The sequence below is a fragment of the Biomphalaria glabrata genome, chromosome 4 (genome assembly GCF_947242115.1).
Source record: "Biomphalaria glabrata chromosome 4, xgBioGlab47.1, whole genome shotgun sequence".
Taxonomy (NCBI): domain Eukaryota; kingdom Metazoa; phylum Mollusca; class Gastropoda; family Planorbidae; genus Biomphalaria; species Biomphalaria glabrata.
Genome location: NC_074714.1, coordinates 13,008,961 through 13,030,487, shown reverse-complemented (window position 1 = coordinate 13,030,487; position 21,527 = coordinate 13,008,961). Strand labels below are relative to the sequence as shown.

The 21,527-nt window shown below is 33.4% G+C and overlaps 1 protein-coding gene across 1 annotated transcript; it reads right to left on the bottom strand.

Moving 5' to 3' along the window:
* Window positions 1-507: 507 nt before the first annotated feature.
* On the bottom strand, window positions 508-17,876 carry LOC106052788 (kelch domain-containing protein 10-like). The gene is made up of 11 exons (XM_013208267.2): window positions 17,689-17,876; window positions 15,211-15,342; window positions 13,592-13,740; window positions 12,670-12,754; window positions 12,362-12,555; window positions 8,907-9,058; window positions 6,781-6,865; window positions 6,377-6,443; window positions 5,208-5,255; window positions 4,930-5,093; window positions 508-1,436 (listed from the first exon to the last, which is right to left on the bottom strand). The coding sequence occupies exons 2-11, from the start codon at window positions 15,272-15,274 to the stop codon at window positions 1,224-1,226; spliced, it is 1,221 nt and encodes a 406-aa protein (XP_013063721.2). The 5' UTR covers window positions 15,275-15,342; window positions 17,689-17,876; the 3' UTR covers window positions 508-1,223.
* Between the last annotated feature and the right edge of the window lie 3,651 nt (window positions 17,877-21,527).

Here is a 21,527-nt window from a genome sequence, read left to right as displayed (position 1 = left end):
TTATGTGCCAGGAGGCACAATGACTCCAACTTCATCCTGCTTTTCTTTTTGGGTGTGCTCCCATAGCCTTTGATCATCCAAGATCATCTGCAAGACAGCAGTTGTTTATTTTCAGAGTTTTCTCTCCTAGATGAGCTTCATCTACCCGGGATTAGAGTTAGAGCACCCTATACTCGATTTCCCTGGATTTCTGAGATGTTTTTAGTAAATATTCTAACCACTGGAATACTCCACCTCATCCTCCGTGACTGCAAACCAGTTGGTCCGCGGCTGTTTATTTGGTATTCACAGCTAATCCTTATATCTAAGGGTCATTCCCCTATCCGCCACCTGGGGACGCACTTGGTAAAATGTGGTAGCTCCTAATACCCGGTATTTAAAAAAAAAAAAAAAATTTTCACTTGTTGAACTTGGCCATCCAAAAGTGTCAATGCTGAAATTCTTTCCAGGAGACAGTCCCACCCATCTTTTTAGTGTTGCATTCAAAATGGCAAAAATTATAACACATTTGATAGAAGTCAGAACCAAGCAGTATTTAATAGTAAAACATGATGTGATTCAAATATGTATATATTTTATGAACATCTTCTAAAAAATCCTATCTGTTTAAATCAGAAGTGTTAAAAGCCATTTTTTAAGACATTGTTCCTATTTTCTTTTTCTAAAAATTACAAGGAAAAGTTATCTCCTCATGAAATTGATAAATAGAATGACAGGCTGAAATAAACGTTTCAATTAACAATACAATCAGAGGCAATGTTGTTAATAGGTTTTTCAGTTTTAAAAGTAATGCTGAAGATATTTATTTACAAAAAAAAAAAATTAATTATAATCAAGGATCATAATTCTTAAAATGTATAAACAGAAATGTTTTAAGTATGTTATCATTTTCAAAAATTTGCATATTTCAATTAGAAAATACAGTATACCCAACACACTTTTACAAAATTTTAATGCTTCTAATTTAGATACCTCAAGCAACTTTTGCACATTTAATTGTGTGAAAATCAAAACATAAGATTTTAGAAATACTTTGGCTCTACCACTTTAAGTACCATCAATGATGTGTCTCAACCATCAGGTCTGTTCAGCGGAGCACAGCACAGTGTTAACATTGAAAGAAAAACAAACTAGCGGGCTCATTACTTCTTCAAATTAGTCCAGCACAACACCAAACACTCCAAAGAAAATATACACATACTAAGGTCAATAAATATCACACACTATGAGACTCTTGCTTGCAACATTAGAGGTATCCCTAGTTCATTCATGTCTACATCCTGCCAGCGGTTTTGAATAAGATCACAGATGATGTCCCAGGCCAGCTCGAGCAAGTTCCCTGGAGCCACACGTAGACGTGTGATCCTCTTGGTTCTCACCAGCTCATTTTTTTTGTAATGGGTGACTCCACCGAATATGTAAATACAACCTTTGGGCTGAAATATAAAATTCAAAACTTTAAAAAAATGTCCTCTCATGATATTTAGAGTAACTAGCACTTATCAAACAATTAGTCATGTTTAAATTTTATAATACTTTTTTCCCTTTCAAATGTGAATTTTTTTCAAATATATACATACATATATACTAATAATATATATATTATTATATATAATTAATTTATTTATTTAGTACCAGGTGACTGAGCCTCGCTCTGAGGAATAATTTATTAAGGAAAAATATTTACCTGAACTTATTTTAAAAGATGGCAGAGCTGATGATGATATACTAATTCAGATCAATAAAGCTAGCTTTGCCTTTTCAACTCCTCAAACTATCTGGCGCTCTAAGGCATTATCTCTAAACAACAAGATACGAATCTATAATACAAACGTTAAGTCTGTCCTTCTATACGGTTCAGAAACTTGGAGAGTCACTAAAACAAATATGGAAAAGCTCCAGACCTTTGTTAACAGATGCCTATGCCAGATATTAGGAATTAGGTGGCCAGAAAAGATAACTACTTTCGATTTGTGGGAGAGAACTAGACAAAAGCCCATAGCCCAAAACATCATAAAACGAAAATGGAGCTGGATAGGACACACCCTGTGAAAACCAGCTACCAATGTTGCAAGGCAGGCACTTGACTGGAACCCACAAGAAAAGAGGAAAGTGGGCAGACCCAAGCAAACCTGGAAGAGGTCAGTCATCAGTGAAGCTGAAGCTGAGGGTACTGGAATGACATGGGAGCAAATGAAGAAAGCTGCTCAGAACCGAGTTCAGTGGAAAGGTGTGGTTGCGGCCCTATGCTCCCCTGGGAGTGCACAGGATTAAGTAGTAGTAGTATTTTAGAAACTTTTTTTTAATGACGAAAATGAGCGATTGGGTAAAGACTACAATCAGAAGTGTTGTTTTTGTGTTCTTTTAGTTCTAAATGACACTGTACATGCCATACATGGCGATTCGAATAGAAAGTTCCCCAGTAGTCTAGAAAAACAAAGCTCACATTGTATCTTTTGTGTTAAACTATTGGCCTATTATTGGCTTGGTAGAAAGTCTTTGCAGTGTAACTTCTCAAATGATTATGTTCAGACATTTAATATTGCAATTAGCATATTAATTATGGCTTTATTACAAAAAATCAAGTGATGCAAAATCTCTACTTATTGGTTAAAACATACACTTTGTAACAAACTAAAATGGTACATTTCTCCCTAAGAGACTTTAAAGCATTGCGCAAGTATTGTAAAGAAGTATTTCCCTTTGAGCACCTCTGTTATGCAGAACACCTTTAAGCTCACTAAAAAGCCTTGGCAGATGTTAGAGCCCCATTTGGGATATGCGCCCTGCCCAGCATGAATGTTGGACTATAAGAAGTTCATACCGGCGTTCGCTATAACATAGCTGTTTGTAGTGCGGTCTTGCCACCGTATGTCCATGATGGTGTGCAAACATCTTTGGTGAAAGTGTTCAAGAAGTCTTAGTTGCTTTCTGTCAAATACCCATGTCTCAGATCAACATAGAGAGGTAAAGAGAACCACTGCTTGGTAGACACTGATTTTGTGGGCAGGCAGAACGATTTATTTCGCCACACTCTTGCTTGGAGGCATCCAAAAGTACTACTGGCCCTGATCAGATGCTTATAAACCTCCCTTAAAAGCAATGCCTCATTTCATACTATGCTTTCCAGATTTATAAAGGTGTCGACCATGTGTGTCCATTCACGATGCTCATTGGGGCTGAGTTGATTTTATTGGGTGAATTCCGGAACATGACTTCCGTTTTTCCGAGGTTATGGTTAAACCAAAAGAGACAGCAACGTACGCTTATTCGTTGACTGCGAGCTGGAGATCTTGTCAGTTGAGCAAGTAAGGCGTAGAGAAGCTGTGTTATGTCCATTTCCTTGGTTTGGGTATGGGACAGTAGACTTCGAAGATTGACCACATTCTAATAATTTACCAGCAAAAAAAAATGTACCTGCATAGTAGAACTAAGTTAATTATTCTAAGCTATCTAAACTGTCAATATTTAGTCATATCTATAAATGGCATCTATTTATTTACCAAATAAATTGTTTATACTTTAATTGCGGAGAGCAATGTAGGTGACTTTTACTTTGTTGACAAGGCTAATAGAACCTACAATAAGATGGTGCGCAAATGTTTTATTAGGTCTATTGATTCATTAAAACTTGTTTATGTTTGTGGAGAAATGTTTTAGTGTACTGCTGTAAGCCAGTGATGTAAGCGTGTCAAGTTTTTTTCCCCTGAATTCATGGAAACATTTTCATTCATATTACGATCTAGCCAAAATTAATTTTTTGAAAATGAAACATTTTCAAATCAATATAGCGGTCGACCTCGAGTTTTCCCCTTGTGGCCAATGTGTTAAATTTTTTTAAAAATCGTTAGAGCCGTTTTTGAAATAAAATTTATATATATATATATATATATATATATATATATATATATATATATATATATATATATATATATATACACATATATACAAGAACTGCTTGCTTAAGAGTATAGGATTTATTTAATTTTTTTTTTCTAAGCAATTTTTTCGGACATTCAAGTTGTAATTTTTCTCATACTCCTTCTCTGTTACTAACTGATGTCACAGTCACACACCAAGGCCATCTGAGTTCATCTTCCTCTACCCATCTAATCTGCATTATACTTCTTACCCACAAAGAATTTTTTTTATTGATCACAAACGTTATCAACCCTCTTTCATTTATAAGCTATGGTTCAGAAGGACAGCATTGGCAGTGAAACACATGTTTGTTTGTCTATTTAAAAGCCAAAGATAGGGGTTAGCTTTAGTCATCAGGCTTATAAATAGCTCTAAGCACTCTTACAGGGAAGGTTAAAAAAAAAAAGATAATTTTTTTTACCAGTCAATCTTGGCCTTAAGTTGAATTTAGTATTTTTGAGAAAAATGAAACCAAATGTGTCAGATATGTAAACAGAACATATAGGCAGGTGCAGAACCTAAACAATAGTTATAACTTTATAACCATCAAAGTTAAAGGCATGATGATAATTTAGTAACCTATTTGATTTGATATAGGGACTTATTTTGATAAATGTTTTACAAAATGCTACTGATAGATAAATGTTGTTTACTCTATATAATCATTAAATAAGCTAAACTCACAGATCACTAAATGTAATAAATTCATTGCACTATACAAAAGCAATTAAAACAAACAAAAAAGTACTTGAATAAAAAAATAGTACCACAGTATCATAACAAATATTTTTTTCTCATTGCTATAGCTCTCTAATTTTTTATTCTGCGAGATCCAACATTTTTCCATCCAATGTATTTATTTCTGCACAGCTTCTTCCTTCATTACCCTTTGCTAGCACTTCAGTGTTCCATTCATAGTGTCAAAAATTAGACCCTAAGACCTCGCATTAACTGAACCTAATCTACTGATTAGAAATTCTATAAAACAATCATACAATTCTACATTACCTCACAAAGGTCTGCAGAATGAAAGAACAATGGTGTGGGTAATTTGACTGAATATTTCGTCCAAAAGTGATTGTCAAGAGAGAATCTCCAAATTTCACTAAATGTTTTCATAACACCCTGTGTCTGTGTTGTAGTGCCATTGAGGCCTCCAATCATAAAAATATCTGTGGTGACAGTCAAAATATCAAGAAAAGAAAGCAGCCATATATATGAATGTGAAAAGGGTTAGCAACAGGTGTAGGTATTTATACTCATAGTTTTAGGTTTTACTTTCTCACCATTTTTATACTGAGTACAACTATGACATTTGCGAGGAATAGGAAAACCTGAAAATATAAGAAATTGAAAAAACAAATCAAGTTTCAAATTAATTTTTTGATAAGTATTGGCAAAAAAAAAAAATGAGCAAAAAAAAAAAACTATCATTAAATATTTTTTATTTCAAATTGAAAATATTTTTTTTGGTGAAACCTCGAATTAAAAGAAACTGTAAAAGTTTGTAAGAAAGGCAAACAAAAGTGACATACAAACAGTATATTGTAGTTAATGGTTATGTAAAGTAAATGGTTGAACAAATGATTTATATATTTCTTTTTTAAAGTAGATTGTAAGATAAAATAGAGTTTATTTTGGCTTTAATGAAATGTTGATATTTTAGTATATCATAGAGATACTATAGATTCATTGTGGCCAAACATGATTGTCCAGTTTGTACACTATCATATAAGCACTTCTATATCTTCTTATCTTATAAAGTACAGATGTTCCTTCAAAAAAGATTACATCCTATGCATATTCATATGTTAATTAAGAGTTTGTCCTAAAACTTGCAATAAGAAATGTACCTTAATCTTTGTGTATTTTTAAGTTAGGGTTCAGTGTTTTAAATATTATTGCTAATTTATTTTTTAGTCCTCTGTCCGAAAGACTCTCTAGATTTTTACTAATGGTATTACTGTATACAAATATAAATATTAGTTTGCTATAAATCTTACTACTCTATTTTGAGCCTATTCTATTTTCTTTATGTTTTCTTGATTTGAGGAGTCCCAAACAGAAGATGTTTATTCTAATATATTCTATGGGTGAAATAACGCCATGTAATTGTTTTAAATGCTCAAGTTTTGCACAATGAAAACAATCCTCAACTAAATGAGATCATTAATATTGCCATTGCAGAAAATTCAGTAAAAGTGAACTGCAAGTTATTGCAATGATTAAAAATTGGCGAGTTCAGCTTTTGTGCAAATCATTAGGTTGAATACTTAACATTTTAAAAATTTCTGAGTCAACACAGTCAGATTTAGAGATATATATGTTGCACTGTACATGTAACAAAAGGTTGACAAATTTAGAGTAAAACCATTGGCTTAAAAATATTTTAAATCACAAGACTAAGAACTTATCAAGCCCACAACCAAAGTTAAAAAAAGACTTGTGCAATTACCATGTTGAGGATCTGGATAAGTCTTAAGGTTTCCCCACATACGAGATTTTAGATTAAACACATGAATCTGTAATAAATACAAAACATTGTACTAACAACTAAAAACTATAATTCAAAACTCAGCAAAACAATACTTGAAGGATTGAAATGTGAAAGACTATGATAGGAAGAGAAAGAAAGAAAATTAAAATAACTCAATATGTTTGAGAAAGAGTACAAGACAAAGGAAACGGATAAAAAGAAGTTTGCAAACTTTTAGTTTTGGCAAGACACAATTGATTTAAACACTTTTAATGAAAAATTAAATTTAAACGGCCTGTTGCAAATTTCTCAAATGTAAAAACAAAAAAATTAACTAAAGAAGTAAAAAAAAAACAAACAAGATTTTATTGAATTTATCTTACAATCATAAGTGAAAAAGAATGCTCATCTGTTCCACCTCCAAATACATACAAATTTTCCCCATCATAGACAGTTTCATGTCTGTATCTGCAGAGAGTAGTGTTTTTTTTTTTAATTGCATGAAAAATCAAGACAATTTGAAGTCCAGTGGTATCTTTTTTCATCATTTTCAGAAAAAATAACTTTGGTTTATGTGAAGCAGTTTAAAGCATTAGCCCAGTTATTAACTTATTATCCATCCTAATTTAGACTACTTTTATTCCCCTCAGTCCTGGAAACTAGAAATAGACAAGTGATTTAAATGAAAAGAAAAACGTCATCATTAGCACTTTTAGTTATTTGGAAGGAATCAGTGCGCAGATCAAAGCTCATGTCAGCAGTTAAGAGTTTTCCCTTTTTCACACTGTTTTGATCATCAGAAAATTAACTGTTTTAAAATAAATATATTTTTCAAGTTAGTAGAGATTAGTTGGAAAGGATCTGAATACAGTCAATATATACAATTTTTGGGAGTCGACCCTGTGGCATTGGTGTACATGCCCAAGCAAACCAAAGTGTCCACTGCTGATAACAGAGTGGATGTCCTGATGATTATATATCTATTTTCAGAACTTACACAACTACTAGACAGCATTTTTTTGGCTGACTTCATTGATGCTGTTGGATGGCTCATTACCCACGCTAAACCCAAACCGGGCTCCTCCACAACCAGATCTCAATGATAAAAACTGTTTGCACGCATTGCTATTTCATTATATATACGAGAGCTACTGTGAAAAGTTTCAACACAAAACAAATACAGTAATTATAAAGAGAACTTTCATTTTACTTTAAGGTTAAAATTGTTTGTAATCAAAATATTTTTGTGAAAAAATATTGTAACGGTAATGATAGTAAAAAAAAAAGTAGAATAATAATTTACATAAATATTTTTTAAGGCCAAAGTAGATGATCTTTGTCTAGTATAACACACACACACAAATTTAAAAGAAGAAATCCTTTTTATGTAAATATCTCAAAGGATAGAATCATTATATTACTTTTTAAAGATAAACACTTGAACTTTTCAACACTAATTGTCCTGAAACTTTTCTTAACATATAAATTAGGAACAATAAATACAATGAAATGAAATGGCTGAATGGTTCAGTGTGTAAATTCTGTTGTTTTTAACCATTAGATTCAGTATTCTGGAAAAGAAAATATTTCTCAATCCACCCAGTCCTAATGTATCTCTATGGAAGCAAAGATCATCCATTAAAACAACACCCAAATAAATCATTGAGTAAAAAAAGTAATATTTTTTTTTTATGTCCACAAACTGTCAACCAGTATTTGTGAAATATTTAGCTTGTTTTCTCATTTGTTTCTGACAAAGGCTTACATCCAAATATCAGCCGAACTTGTATATTTGGTTTTTCTTATTTTAATATTCTCAATCAACTTTTTTTTTTACCATTTACCATGATGTTTACTATTTGGTACAGCATATCAAAAACTATAAAGCGATACAAATTTTCATAAATTTAAAGAGAAAAGCAAAACAGAAGCACTCCACAGATATTATATAAAGACCAGACATCAATTACTTCTACTGATAAGGAAGAATACTTAAAAACATCTAGTTTCAGACATCAAGACACAAAGCCAACGAAATCCACTACCAAAGTAAGGTGCAGATGGTCAAAAGAAAACCTTTTTTTTTTTGCTTTTTTTTATTAGTCCCAGAACTACAACTATTGAATTTTTTTTTGTTGACATTTTCATCAGGCTTTTGACAGCTCCATACATCCTACAAGTACCATAAAATCTATATTTACCAAAACAACTTATTTTCATGAAGGTTGTTACACCCCATTCTTATATCATCAACAGATGGCCACTCTTATATTTCCATAGTTGTCCCAATTTTTTCTTACACTTAAGTTCCTATAATAGCCAGCCCCCCCCCCCCCCCCCCCCCAATCCTATTCCCAAGTGCCTGTCATACTATGAAATGGTTGAAACATATTTAATCATAATTTTTATTATATTTTACACACTACTGACTAGGAACAACTCAGAAAACATAGCATAGCTTTAAAAAATACTTTGTTATGTCTGCTTTGACAAAAAAAAGAAGTCAAACCTTCCTACAGGTTGCCCAGGATCACTGTCAGAACTCAGCTTTGTCCAGATGCCCACTGGGCCCCTGAGGTCCAAGTGATAAACATCTGTGTTGTAAATATAGCCAGTAGTTCCACCTATTATAAATACATCTGGATAAACCATGGTCATTGTCTGAGAATAGAAAGCAGATTAACAAAAAAACTTTTCAATATAGAATGGCAATATTCCATGCATTTAGAACAAGACAGCACACATTAACTTGGATCTAGAGTTCTTACACTAAAAGTCCATCTTCCAAAACAAAGAAATATTTTAATGTTATCATTAATTAGGCATACCAAGCACATTTTTAAAAAATTTTTATTGCTGTTGATTATGTCTTTTTTAATCAAATTATAAAATAAAATTTAAGAAAAAAAAATAAATCTCCAATATAAAATTGCTAATAAGTCAAGACCACAATGATACCAATGATATAAAAGGCTTGTCTTTAAAGTTTCAAATTAAAAAAAATGGCTAAACAAACAAAAAATTTATGAATTTCTTTTCGAAATGTTATGACAATATTTGGTAAAAATGTATTTGTCATTGTGTCAGAGAGAAATGTCAATATCTGGGCAAAGATTCAAATTTGAGCAACTTTATTTTCACACTATGATCCACAAAATGTATAAAGTAGTTCTAAAGTGTATAATCTTACATAATGGATGCTTTAGTGTACAAAGTACATCACTTTGAAAAATTGTCAAATACTTTACATGCATGGATTGGAACAAAAAAAAAGAAGCCCTCCCAGAATTTGATAAAGTGAAAGTATACTTAGAAACGCTTGGCTTCTGAAATGAAGGGTCCTAGGTTCAAATCCTGGTGAAAGCTGGAATTTTTAATGTCAGGATATTTAGAGCCTAATGGGTAACTGACATTAGTTGGGGAAAAGTAAAGGCAGTTGGCAATTTGACACACTTGTTATATGGGCCTTAGAAACAGATGACTTTACATTATTTGACCTATAGATTGCATGGTCTGAAAGGGATAACTATACTACTAAACTCAGTACAGCAGTTGATTTACTATTGGATTTTATGAGTTTAACCTGTGCAAGAGACTATTCTCTTATTCAGCAATAAAGGTTTTGATAAATACTAGGGGTGCACCGGATAGTACTTTTTGATATCCGACTGGAGCCGGATATGACCGGATAGTAAAATTTGATATTCAGCCGGGGCCGGAGCCGGATACCTAAGTGTCTTGTTAATAGCTTGTGTTGCTGAACATTTTACGAAACTGTTAAATAACATATCTATATTGGTTGGTTGTTTTTTTTTCTTTTATATACCTTATTGTTTTAAACTCTGTTACTGATTGATTTATTCAAACTTAACAGTATTTCTAAAAATCTGTATAGCATAAGTGTGTCTGTGTGTATGTACGATGCCACCCACTGTAAAGGATGTGTGTAGGAAGGTCAATGTAAATAATGTTAGTATATATTTAGCTAGTTACTAATGTAAATCTCATAAGTAATGTACAATCTGCCTTGTATAGTGGTCGGATGTATGTGTTCATGAATTTCAGACCAACAACGTGGTCAGATATACCTAGTGAGCCTACACATGTAATCCTATTGTAGTGTGTATAGTTGTTTGTGTTAACCATCAAGCATTGTTTTTTTTCCTTGAGCATACGCACGCAATATAGTTGGGTGTCAGTCAAAAAAGATAACACATTGGCATGGTCAGTCAAGCATATAGATAAATTATACCCGCCCACTAGTTAGAGGTCAAGGGTTGTTTTGTTTTTTTTACGCTCCAGCATATTGTTTCTTTGTTTGCTAGATCTAACTGCGGTACAATTATTCAATTTATTTTATGCGATTTTAAAATGTACTGTAAGGTTTTTCGTTATTTATTAAGTCAAAAGAATTCAACAAAGAAATTAGCTTTCTTTCTAAATGTTTTAATACAAGGCACAAAAAAATCAAGACACTTAACTGCAGGAGTAATATTCAAGTTAACACGCTAGAAAAATTATTTAACCGTAATATTTATTGACAGTGTAATATCCTTTGTTAGCACGTTGTGTTTTTTCATTCTGGCTTATAAATGGTCAATGTCTATCAATAAATTGCGTGTCAAGGACCAAAAAAATAAAATAAAGAGTAGGGGGTGTTTAGCTCTCCATTTAAAAATAGCCCTGGTCGTGTCTTCTACAAAATAATTAGTTACTGGCTTACTGGGCTATATAATCTCGCGGTTTGTGTTCTGTGTAGCTAAAGGTCACTCGTTTAGATGCGTTTGATCTTTAGTCCAGCTTAATAATTGAGATTTATATTTCAAGTAACTCGGCATACTTGAAAAGGTGTGGCCTCTAGCCCAACCATGTGATTAAGATTTTTCTCCAAATTAGCAAACTCTTTGTCCGGATACCTGTGTAGATGTTTGGCTTGAAGTCCAGTCCCCCCCCCCCCAATTAAGATTAACTACTAAGTAAACAAACATAGTTCCCTCGTGTGACCTCTAGAGAGTGCTTACGTCCATCGTATCTGACTTGGGGTCACCTGTCAATCAATGAACTCATTGTGATGAACGAAACAAATAAAAGGGGGATGGAGTTGTTCATCTGGAAATATACCTAGTTACCTTAGAGGTGTGGCTCTTGTAGTCCAGCCCCCCTAATAAAGATTAACTACTAAGTAAACAAACTTAGTTCCCTCGAAAGGTGTGACCTTTAGAGAGTGTCAATACGCTGACATTAAACCTACGTCCATCGTATTTACATTGGGTCGCCTACCTATAAAAAAAACTCAATGTGATGGACTAAACAAATAAAAGGGGTGGGAGTTGTTCATCACTACCTCTGGAGATATACCCACACAGCTAGACAGACGTCTGGTCAGCATGACGTAGTCAAGGAATGTAGCATTTTAACATGTTAACTAACCTACTCAAAGGTCAAGACAAATTGAAAAAAGTGCCAGCCATTGCAGCTCTGTATATAAAGCCCATTAATGATGTAAAGTTTCATTTCTATTTAGTTATTAAGTTATTAACATGCCTTGTCTTTATAATAAACGATGTTTAGTACATATTCATAATGGCTCTATTTTTAAGCACATTATTTTGTTTTAATATAAACATTAATACATTCAACAACAGACATTAATGGAACGAGGTCCACTTAATGCATATTAAATAGGTGTATTTTTTACTATCCGGTTTACTATCCGGTAGTGATATCCGACCGGAGCCGAATAGCACCGGATAGTAAAAAACGCCGGATATTCGGCAGAAGCCGGAGCCGGAGCGACTATCCGGTGCACCCCTAATAAATACACTGGTAGTTTGAAAAGTTTATGACCTAACAATAAAAGTTTATTTTTCAAATTAATGTAAAATTCTCCACATAATTTTCTTTTAGATCTATACATCTATTCATTGAGTGATTAAATAAAAACCACAAATACAAAAAGCTGACATGTCCATATCTTTCTTCTGGTACATCTCCAGTCACAGGGATTAAGTGCCAACGGTTGCTCCTCTCCTTGAGACTATTGTGACCATCGTTGATCGGGTTGTTCAGGTCATATCTGTACAGGGCACTAGTTGGAGTCTCTCCAAAGGGAATTGAAGTTCCACCAAAAAGAAAAAGCCATCTCCCCACTTTAGCAACTGTTGATAGAAGTAAATGTCCTATTCTTAAAGGTAATAAAAGAGAATTCATGAAATAAAGTAATTTTAAATTATATAAATTTAATGTACAAAAGATATTCAGTTAGCACTTACTTGTATGAGAGGCTACAGTAGGAGGAACACTGTTGAAGTCATCTATCAGTTGCCACTTCTTTGTGCTCAGATTTATTTTCCATAACTTTTAAAATAACAAATATAACGTGTGTGAAAATGAATATGTTTGATAGTCAGGTACATATTAATATCATCTTTTATTGTCTTCATTTGAGAGCTAAAAGGTACCTAAAGAAGAGAATCAGCATTTAGCACCACCGGTTTATTTCTGTGGATAAGTCTTTGCCAACAGACAAAATTTGTAAAGCTACCAAATAGAAGAAGGAGACCCATTTAGAACTAGACAAGATAAAATCTGGAATACTTTGAAATTTCTTTAAGAATAAGAAAAACTATCAGGAACTAAATTTCAAAGATTTAGGGTGCAGCAGTTTGTTAGACTCTTCTTAGCAGCCATTTACCAAACACTTTTTTTTTAAATTAAAGCATATTTAATGTCTACACCATCTCTAAATTAAAGAACTTTATTGTTCTGATAATGGATCTGCTTAGATGCAAAAGCTTTGAATTGAATAATGACCTCAATTAAGAATTTCAGTCATCCAGAATTAGGGACATCCTGGAGTTTACCTCTATCTAATGAGCACCTAATGTTCATTAGGGAAAGTAAAACCAACCAATAAAATTAACCATGTTCACTGTTAGCCATAGAAACCTCCCTTGACCAGTGTAGGTCCAAACAAGAACTTGATCCTGATTATTTAAAAGACTTTTACAGATACCTTGATGCCTGTTGCCTCTAAAGTACACTCATCAAAAATAGTTATGAAATATTTAAATCTTAACTAATTCTTCATTGACATAAATCTCAAATTGACTTTTATTGAAAAAAAAAAAAGCTTGTAATAAGCAGAAAAGTGCAGAAAACAAAATATTTATTTAAAAAAAAGCCTATTTTTACCTCTTTGAAGATTGAGTGATTCAGCAACTGATTATGGGATACAAAGTGCTCATAATTAGGATTATAACCTCCAAGTGAATATAAACAATCATCTGCTACAATTATTCGGTGGCCACTTCTGCCTGTGGGGCAGCAGGTGCATTTAGGCTCTGAAAAGATGCATGTAAACATTCTGTTAAATTAGAATAGTCAAGCTGCAGCACATCAATCTTGTGAGAATAATTAGAAATTTTCTGCCAAACTGCATTACTCACAGAGAATGTACTTGGAGGCATGCTTTAGTTCCACCAAAATTTGTTGAGGAAAGTAAAGCAGTTGATGCAACAATACAACTGCCCCAGACTTGCTGATCCCCGTCTCGACAGGTCTGGGAAACCAAAAATTCTCGACCTGTGTGGCGACATTTATGCACTATGCAAGACAGCGGGGTTTCTGTCCAAGGCTTTTGCAAGAGAGGATTTGAGCCTCTCAAGCCCTCACTCAAATGGAGTTTGATGATGATGATGATGCAACAAACACATCAGAAAACTTTATTGAGAACAGAAACAGGACAACTCCAACCTTCCCTAGTAAGATCTAAGGTCTCAAAACAAAAAGGTATAGGATCAAAGCAGTATTTTGCTAGTACAAGCTGAACAAATAAACATTTGAATAAGTTTATTGTTTAGTATAAGATCATTTCAAATAAGTTGTACTTTTGTTTTCAGTATATAGGATTCCATTTGATAAGAACAAACACTGAATAATAAGGTTGAATTCAGTTAAACAATTTTTTGGACAAAAAAGGGGACAAGATTTATAATCAAAATGTATTAATTTGATGCTGTAGCATAAAGCATCAAATTTTTAAAATTTGTAATTATAGCTCTGAGACCTGGGTCCTCTATTAAAGGCATTTAAGTATCTTCCAACGCTTCCATCAAAGGTGCCTTCGTTCCATAATGGGCATATGCTGGCAAGACTACATTACAAATAACTATGTTCTGCTGGAGGCTGCTGTGGACAGTAAAGATCAACTCAGTTGCCATTTTACCCTCACTGGCACTGAGGACAGTAGCTGGCAGCAGATGACCTCTAAACAACCATTGAAGATCTTTCACAAAGGTCGCGGGACACACATTTGACACCTAAAGAAAAGCACTTACTGAAAACAGGCACAAAAGACTTAAATATACCACCGGCTGACAACTGCTTTGTCTGCGGGAGAAGCGAATAAAATATGCAGGTTGCAGCTGGGGTTTGTGAAGTCATATGAAACACTGAAATCCTCCTTAATCTTCAGAATCAAAGAAAGTGCCATTGCTATTATTAGCACCTCAACCCAAATATCTTTCAAACTGTGATGGACAGTCAAAAAACCAACATAGGAACAAAGCTCAAGTCGGACAGTCACACAGACACAGTCACGAGACATCATTATGACAGCTAGTTGCATGAAACAAATAGAAAATAATTTGAATAAGCTAAAGAATTGACATATAAAAACATTAAAAAGCAAATATTTAGGCTTTCTGTGATAGTGAGTTTTTAACAATTCTCTTAACTATTTCTTTTACATACATTTCCTATAATGTTATGCACACAAAGAAATAATTTTAAAGAAAAACTTCATAACTTACCAAAATCTATATCATTTTTAAGTGGATCATCCTCATGACTTACTGGGTGAAAAGTTTTAATCATTTTTTTTTAATAATGGTAGCCTTCACGGCATCATATTCTCATGGTCTGGTGTTTACAAAGGTTGATTTCTAGAACAAAAATTTAAATATAAGTAATACTTTTTTATTTTTCTTAGAAGCAAATTTAATACAGATAAAAACTTAAAATTTTTCTATAGACAATCTTTAACACTTTTGCATGTCTAAAACTGTATTTTGTGTTTAATAATCAAATTAAAATGTCATTATATATACATAAATATTTATAGATAAATCTATATCATAATAATTGTGTTTAATGAAATGAGGAACAATGAGGGAGTGTTTTAAATAAGTTGTAGTTTGGCTTGGCTTTACTGAAGTTAAGTTTAAATAACTATACTAGATGCATTTTTTTAATTTTAATTTATTAGCACTTAAACTACCACAAGTGTAATAATGAACAAAGAAGTCCTGCAAATAGAAGGGTGCCAGAAGTATAATTTCTGATATTACCCCACCCCACTATAGTTGTGAAAATGAGCCTTTATTTTGAAAGCTATGATGAAACTAGTAATCACAGTTAACGATCTTGGGATCTTGATGTTAAAGAGCTTGACTGTCGCTACTTGAAAGTTTCTCTCTTGTTAGTTGATCTTTACCGAATTGTCAGGGGTGCTTATATCTTGTAACCGTGATGCCGAGGATTCTATAAATGTATATCTCTAGATCTAAATGTAATCTTAGAGATTCAATGAAGAAGATCCTTTTCAATTCAAATACAGAACTTTAATTTATCAACTGAGAAACACTAAACATATAGTATGGTATTTACAATAGTAAACTGTATCAGATGAATAACTTCATACTAAGTTTAAATAATGAATATATTCAGATTTCTATAAGATCTAATATAAATACAAAACTGATCTCTATCTATTCTAACTCAAAATTAATGTACGTCTTTACTATCTAAGAATCTCAACACAGACTGATCCTAGCTTCGTGCCTTTGTTCCCAACTCTCACGCCTGTACTTGACCTTTTAACTAAGATATTTGGCTTAACCAATGAAATCATTTCTTCAGCTAATCAAATAATTTTCTATCAAGTGTTACACGCGAGATAGCTATGTCATTGGAAAAAACGATTTATAACCTTGACTTGAGTTTATTATTTAATATTTTTTAATTAAAACTTGGCCTTGATACGTGACACTAGTCTATTGTTTTTGTTCATGCTCCATTTCTTTATAGTTCAGACACATTTGGTTTCATTTACTCTGAAAAACAAAGGTTTTACTTGGGTTCAAAGAGCACTGGTATAACAATGCCACTTTTTTCTTCTAGGACAGCTAAACACTAACTATTTAAAATGCTTCTAAATAGGCCTAAAACCACACATATATGTCATCTAAGCCTTTCTGTAAATATGTGTTTATTACATATATATGACATTAATGAAACTACTTTTTTTTTTCACTATTTTATTTCTATATTTATTTTTTTACTATTTTATTAATATTTTGCCACATATCACTAATGCAATACAAATGTACAAAAGACTAGAAGGCAATCTAAAGACTAAGTAAGTAAAGTAGTAAATTTCCTTGTAAGTGGTCTATAGGGCAGATGATGTAAAGGTCATCTGTTTCTGTGGCCTATGGCTAATGAGGGTGTTGTATGGCCAGCACAATGACCAACCGCCTTTACGTTTCCCAACTAATGTCAGGTGCCCATTAGAGATGGATGGATCCCAAAATGAAAAAATCCCTGTCTTCACCAGGATTCGAATCTGGGACCCCTGGTTTGAAAGCCAAGCGCATTACAGCTCAGCCACTGCACCTCCAAAGACTAAGTAATAGGCTACTAAAGCAAAAAATATGCTTTTTAAAACAAACACAGTGAAAGGAACAACCCTGATCTCCCCCTCTCATTTTGTTTCTCTTTGGTGCCCTAATTTAAGTAATTATTGATCAAGGTATGTACTAACTTAACTAAGCATGGTATCATCAAACAGCATAAAAAAGGGGGGTTGAGACAATGGACCTCATATTCACCAATTCGGCAATTGTAAACAAACAACATTTATCCACGTGATTCTCTATCTCTTCTATACAAATTACGTAAGACACAATGGTTAACATGTGACAGGTTTTTTAAGTTGTTTTATTAATACTTAGATCTACATCTATATTCAATAATATTGTTATATAATATTGTCACATGGCTAAATGTTGTTTGTTTACGAATGGTGAATGAGGTCCAACAGCAGCATCTTAAGTTAAGTTAAGTTGTCTTAACTAAGTTTACTAACTTAAACTTCAATAACTTGTAACTTGTACTATTGTAGTTCAAAAGTTATAGATCTATATAATAATATAATATAGACATAGATCTAGAATCTAGATTCTATTTAAAATAAACTTCAAAGTAGTTGTTTGGAAGACGAAAATTACCGTAACCGTGCGTAGATCTAGACTACTACTACTAGAAAATCGACTAGAGTGACAGAGTGAGCTAAGAGACAGAGTTAGACTTTTAGTGAGTTATACTGGATCTAGAATAGATCTAGCTCTAGATCTAGATACTTGTATTAAATTTATTTTATCAAACGAAGATCGGCCGACATAGTGTTGACAAAGTTACAAATAAAGCCAGAATGATCTCCCTTGCCCCCCCCTTCCCCCCCCCCCCCCCAAAAAAAAAAAAACAACATCATTTGGAAGAAAAAATTAAGGCTAGATTTTATATTATTTATATGTTCAACTTGCCTAGATCTAGAATCTAGTAACTAGAGATCTAGATTAGTTCTAAAAATTCGATTATTTAGATAATCTAATGCATGAATATATTTAAGTATCAATATAAATACTTACTTTTTATATCTTCATCTAGACATGATCAAAACTAAAAATCTGGACTATGCCATCACTACTGACAATAATAAGGTGTGTTTGTCTTCGAGTCCGAATGCAGTATTTTTGGTCTCAAATATGTATCCCGCGGTCTATGTTAGTTACCCCCGACTGTCTCGTTCTGAATCCGCATGCAACCAGGTGCTCTCTTCTATGTCAGCTAAGGAAAGTTGACGCCTAAGCTGGTCTTTAAAGCGTTTTCGTGGGCCACCTCTGTTAGGTCGACCACATTTTAGCTCACCAAAAAAGACTGCTTTTGGCATACGTTCGACCCCACCTTCGTAAAAAATTACAAATTTAATTGCATGACTGATCCAAACTAATGGATACACTTAACAAAAGTTTGTTTTTTAAGTATTTTTAATTTTTGCGTATTAAAAGTTTATTGTCTCGCAATTCAATGTCTTACACTAGAGCAGTGTTTCTCAAACGATTAGGGCCTACATTTGACATCCATCCCACAGTCGAAAAATACTAGCCCAATCCCCACTACGTAGGTCTTGCGAGAGCGCTTCGAAAACCAGATCAGTTCTCATAAACTAGAATATTTGATACGACATGATTTGATATAATACAAATTACTATGCAAGCTCTTAACATGATATTTTTGGTTTCGAAATACCGTTCGAAAAACGCGGGAGTATTTTTGTATTTTTTAAAACCCTTCTGCAAAAGTTGGATCATGGTCGGATCTGCGAAAAGTCATTGGACTACTGTAGCTCCTATCTTATACTTTGTTATTATACCATGTAAATTGCTTGACACGATAGCTACCGCAATGGAATTAGCAAATATAGGCCACTGCGACTGGTAGCTTCTTGGTAATAAACTTCGGCAACACGATGTTTTTGTTATGTTAAGTGTGTGTCAGCGTGGTTGGATTTAACGTTGAGAATGTCCAGTGGTAGCACAATGAATAACATGATGCTAGTACAAATTACAAAAGAAGAACTACATTGGCGCGCAGTCTTAACAACAAGCACAGTTAAACTTATGTCCTAAAAAACGGTAAATTTTAGGCTTGGTTGAGACCCAACCCAACCATCTTTGACGAATTAAGAACGCCGAGCCTCACGACTATTAATTCGTATATAGGATTCACAACGAGCTTATGGACCTAATGGCATCAAAAGTAAAATGGAACGTTATTGATAAAATCAAACTTGCTTTTTTTTTTTCTGTCATTCCTAACTGCAAACCCAATGTTAACCACAAAATGTGAATGTCCCTTATATTTTATTTTGTGGAAGTATCAGATAGATAAGGTGGAGAACATTTCATCGAATTTCTAGATGTTGAAAACGCAACAGGAAAGGGTTTGTCTGAGGCACTTCTCGCCGAGCTGGAGAACCTTGGTCTGGACATCGCTATATGTCGTAGCCAGGGAAGTGACAATGTCATGAAGGGAAAGCACCAAGGCGTTAAAGGCGCACATTATTCACATCAAGAGTCAAGCATTTTAAACGTCTTGCTGCTGCCATAATCTGACATTTGTTTTAGGAGACATGACTCAATGCAACTCTCAAGCAGTGACTTTTTAATATTTCATACAGAGAATCTATAACGGTTTTGCTGCATCGTCTGCAAAATGAAACATTTTGGAAGGAGCCTTTCATAACAAACAAAAAAATCACTTTCATAAGCATGAATGCCGCCTTGAAAGTTATAAAGTGTTACGCTATCAAATAAGAGAAGTCATGGAGGCGCTGTTGACTGTCGCTAACATGATAAATGATCAGTTGGTGAAAAGTGAAGCCGAATGTCTAGCGAACTATGAACAAGGAAGCTTCAAGCTTATTCTCAGTTTAATCCTACGCTATGATATTTTATTTGTTATGAATACTGTCATCAAAACTTTGCAATCTGCTGGCATATTAGGCTTTCTTACACTTTTTAGAAAGTACCGGGACATCGATTCCTATAGTGCAATGATTACGTCAAAGGAACTTGCTTCCGAAATTAACAACGATCTGAAATTCAAGAAACAAAGATTCAAAGAATAAGACGCAAGAGATGAAATCAATTCGATTAAGAGAGTAAACGAATCAACATATTTGCCAACCGCGTTCGAGGCGCATGTGCCCATTAACCTGATGTGCTACGATAACACCGACACTCGCCCAGGGCCTGCACAATGTTCGACAGTTAAGAGAAAGCTACTCTGAAAACAAGGAAAATATTTTTTTTTTAAAATCCTTTAACTCTTTCTCTACTAATTGACGATACCATCATTGATTTGATCTCATTAAAATAAATTTATGTTTGATTTTATAAACTTTACTTTGTTTTAGATCAAAAGAGCATGCATATCCCTTTAAGTCTAGACCAAAATAAAACATTTTCTGATTACAAGCGAAAAGGTTATTGAAGCTTAATCATTACAGGAGAGTGAACTAGTAATGAGCATAATGAACAATGGACCCCATTCACCAATCGTAAACAAACAACATTTTACCACGTGATTCTCTATATCTTCTATACAAATTACGCAATCCATAAAGGCTGTCACGTGATACGTAATTTTTATTGTTTTATCAATATTTTCACGTGGCTAAATGTTGTTTGTTTACGATTGGTGAATGAGGTCCATTCTGTCGAAACGTGGAAAAAATAATTACGGAGAGAAAGAGTTAAAATAACAAATAAACAACAGCTTATCTAAAACTAAGATCTAAAATCTATCCTTACAACTATATCTACCAATAATGTACAACTTTCTCATTTCACTTATTTGATATCAAGCAAAGTAATAATATACCAATAATTAATAATTGAGTATTTTGTTTATCAATTCATGTTTTGTCAGGTACAATAAATAATTGTTTAAAGTATCAACTTGATTGGAGAATGCATGAAGGAGAAATAGCGTTAATAATTATTAAAGGAACTAAACCCAACAAACTTAGCCATAGGCTATCTGTGAATACTGAAAGATTATTTTCCCCGTTAATTTTCTAATTGATTCCTTTTTTTTTTATTGATTTATGTCACCCGTGTCAATGAATAATTGTGCGAAGTTTCCACTTAATCCGAGGATGGGTGTGGGAGAAATGACTTGTACACACTTTGTACCAGACAGACAGACAGAGTGAGTTGATATAAACTTTGTAAAAAGAATGCCGAGATGAATCGCATTAGCAGAGGCGTATCTCCAGCCTCACTAAACAAAATAGTTTTGAGTCGATATTTTTGTGGATGTCTCTCTATGTATTCGTACTTTCTACAAGATCCTGCTTAGACATCAAAACGACATATCTTTCTTGATTTTTTTTTTTTTTTTGTAACATTTGTAATATCATCTTTACTTTGGTAGTATTTAAACATGGATTTATTTATAAGCGGCTGCCTGGTCGTGCGGTATGCGCGCTGGACTGTAGTCG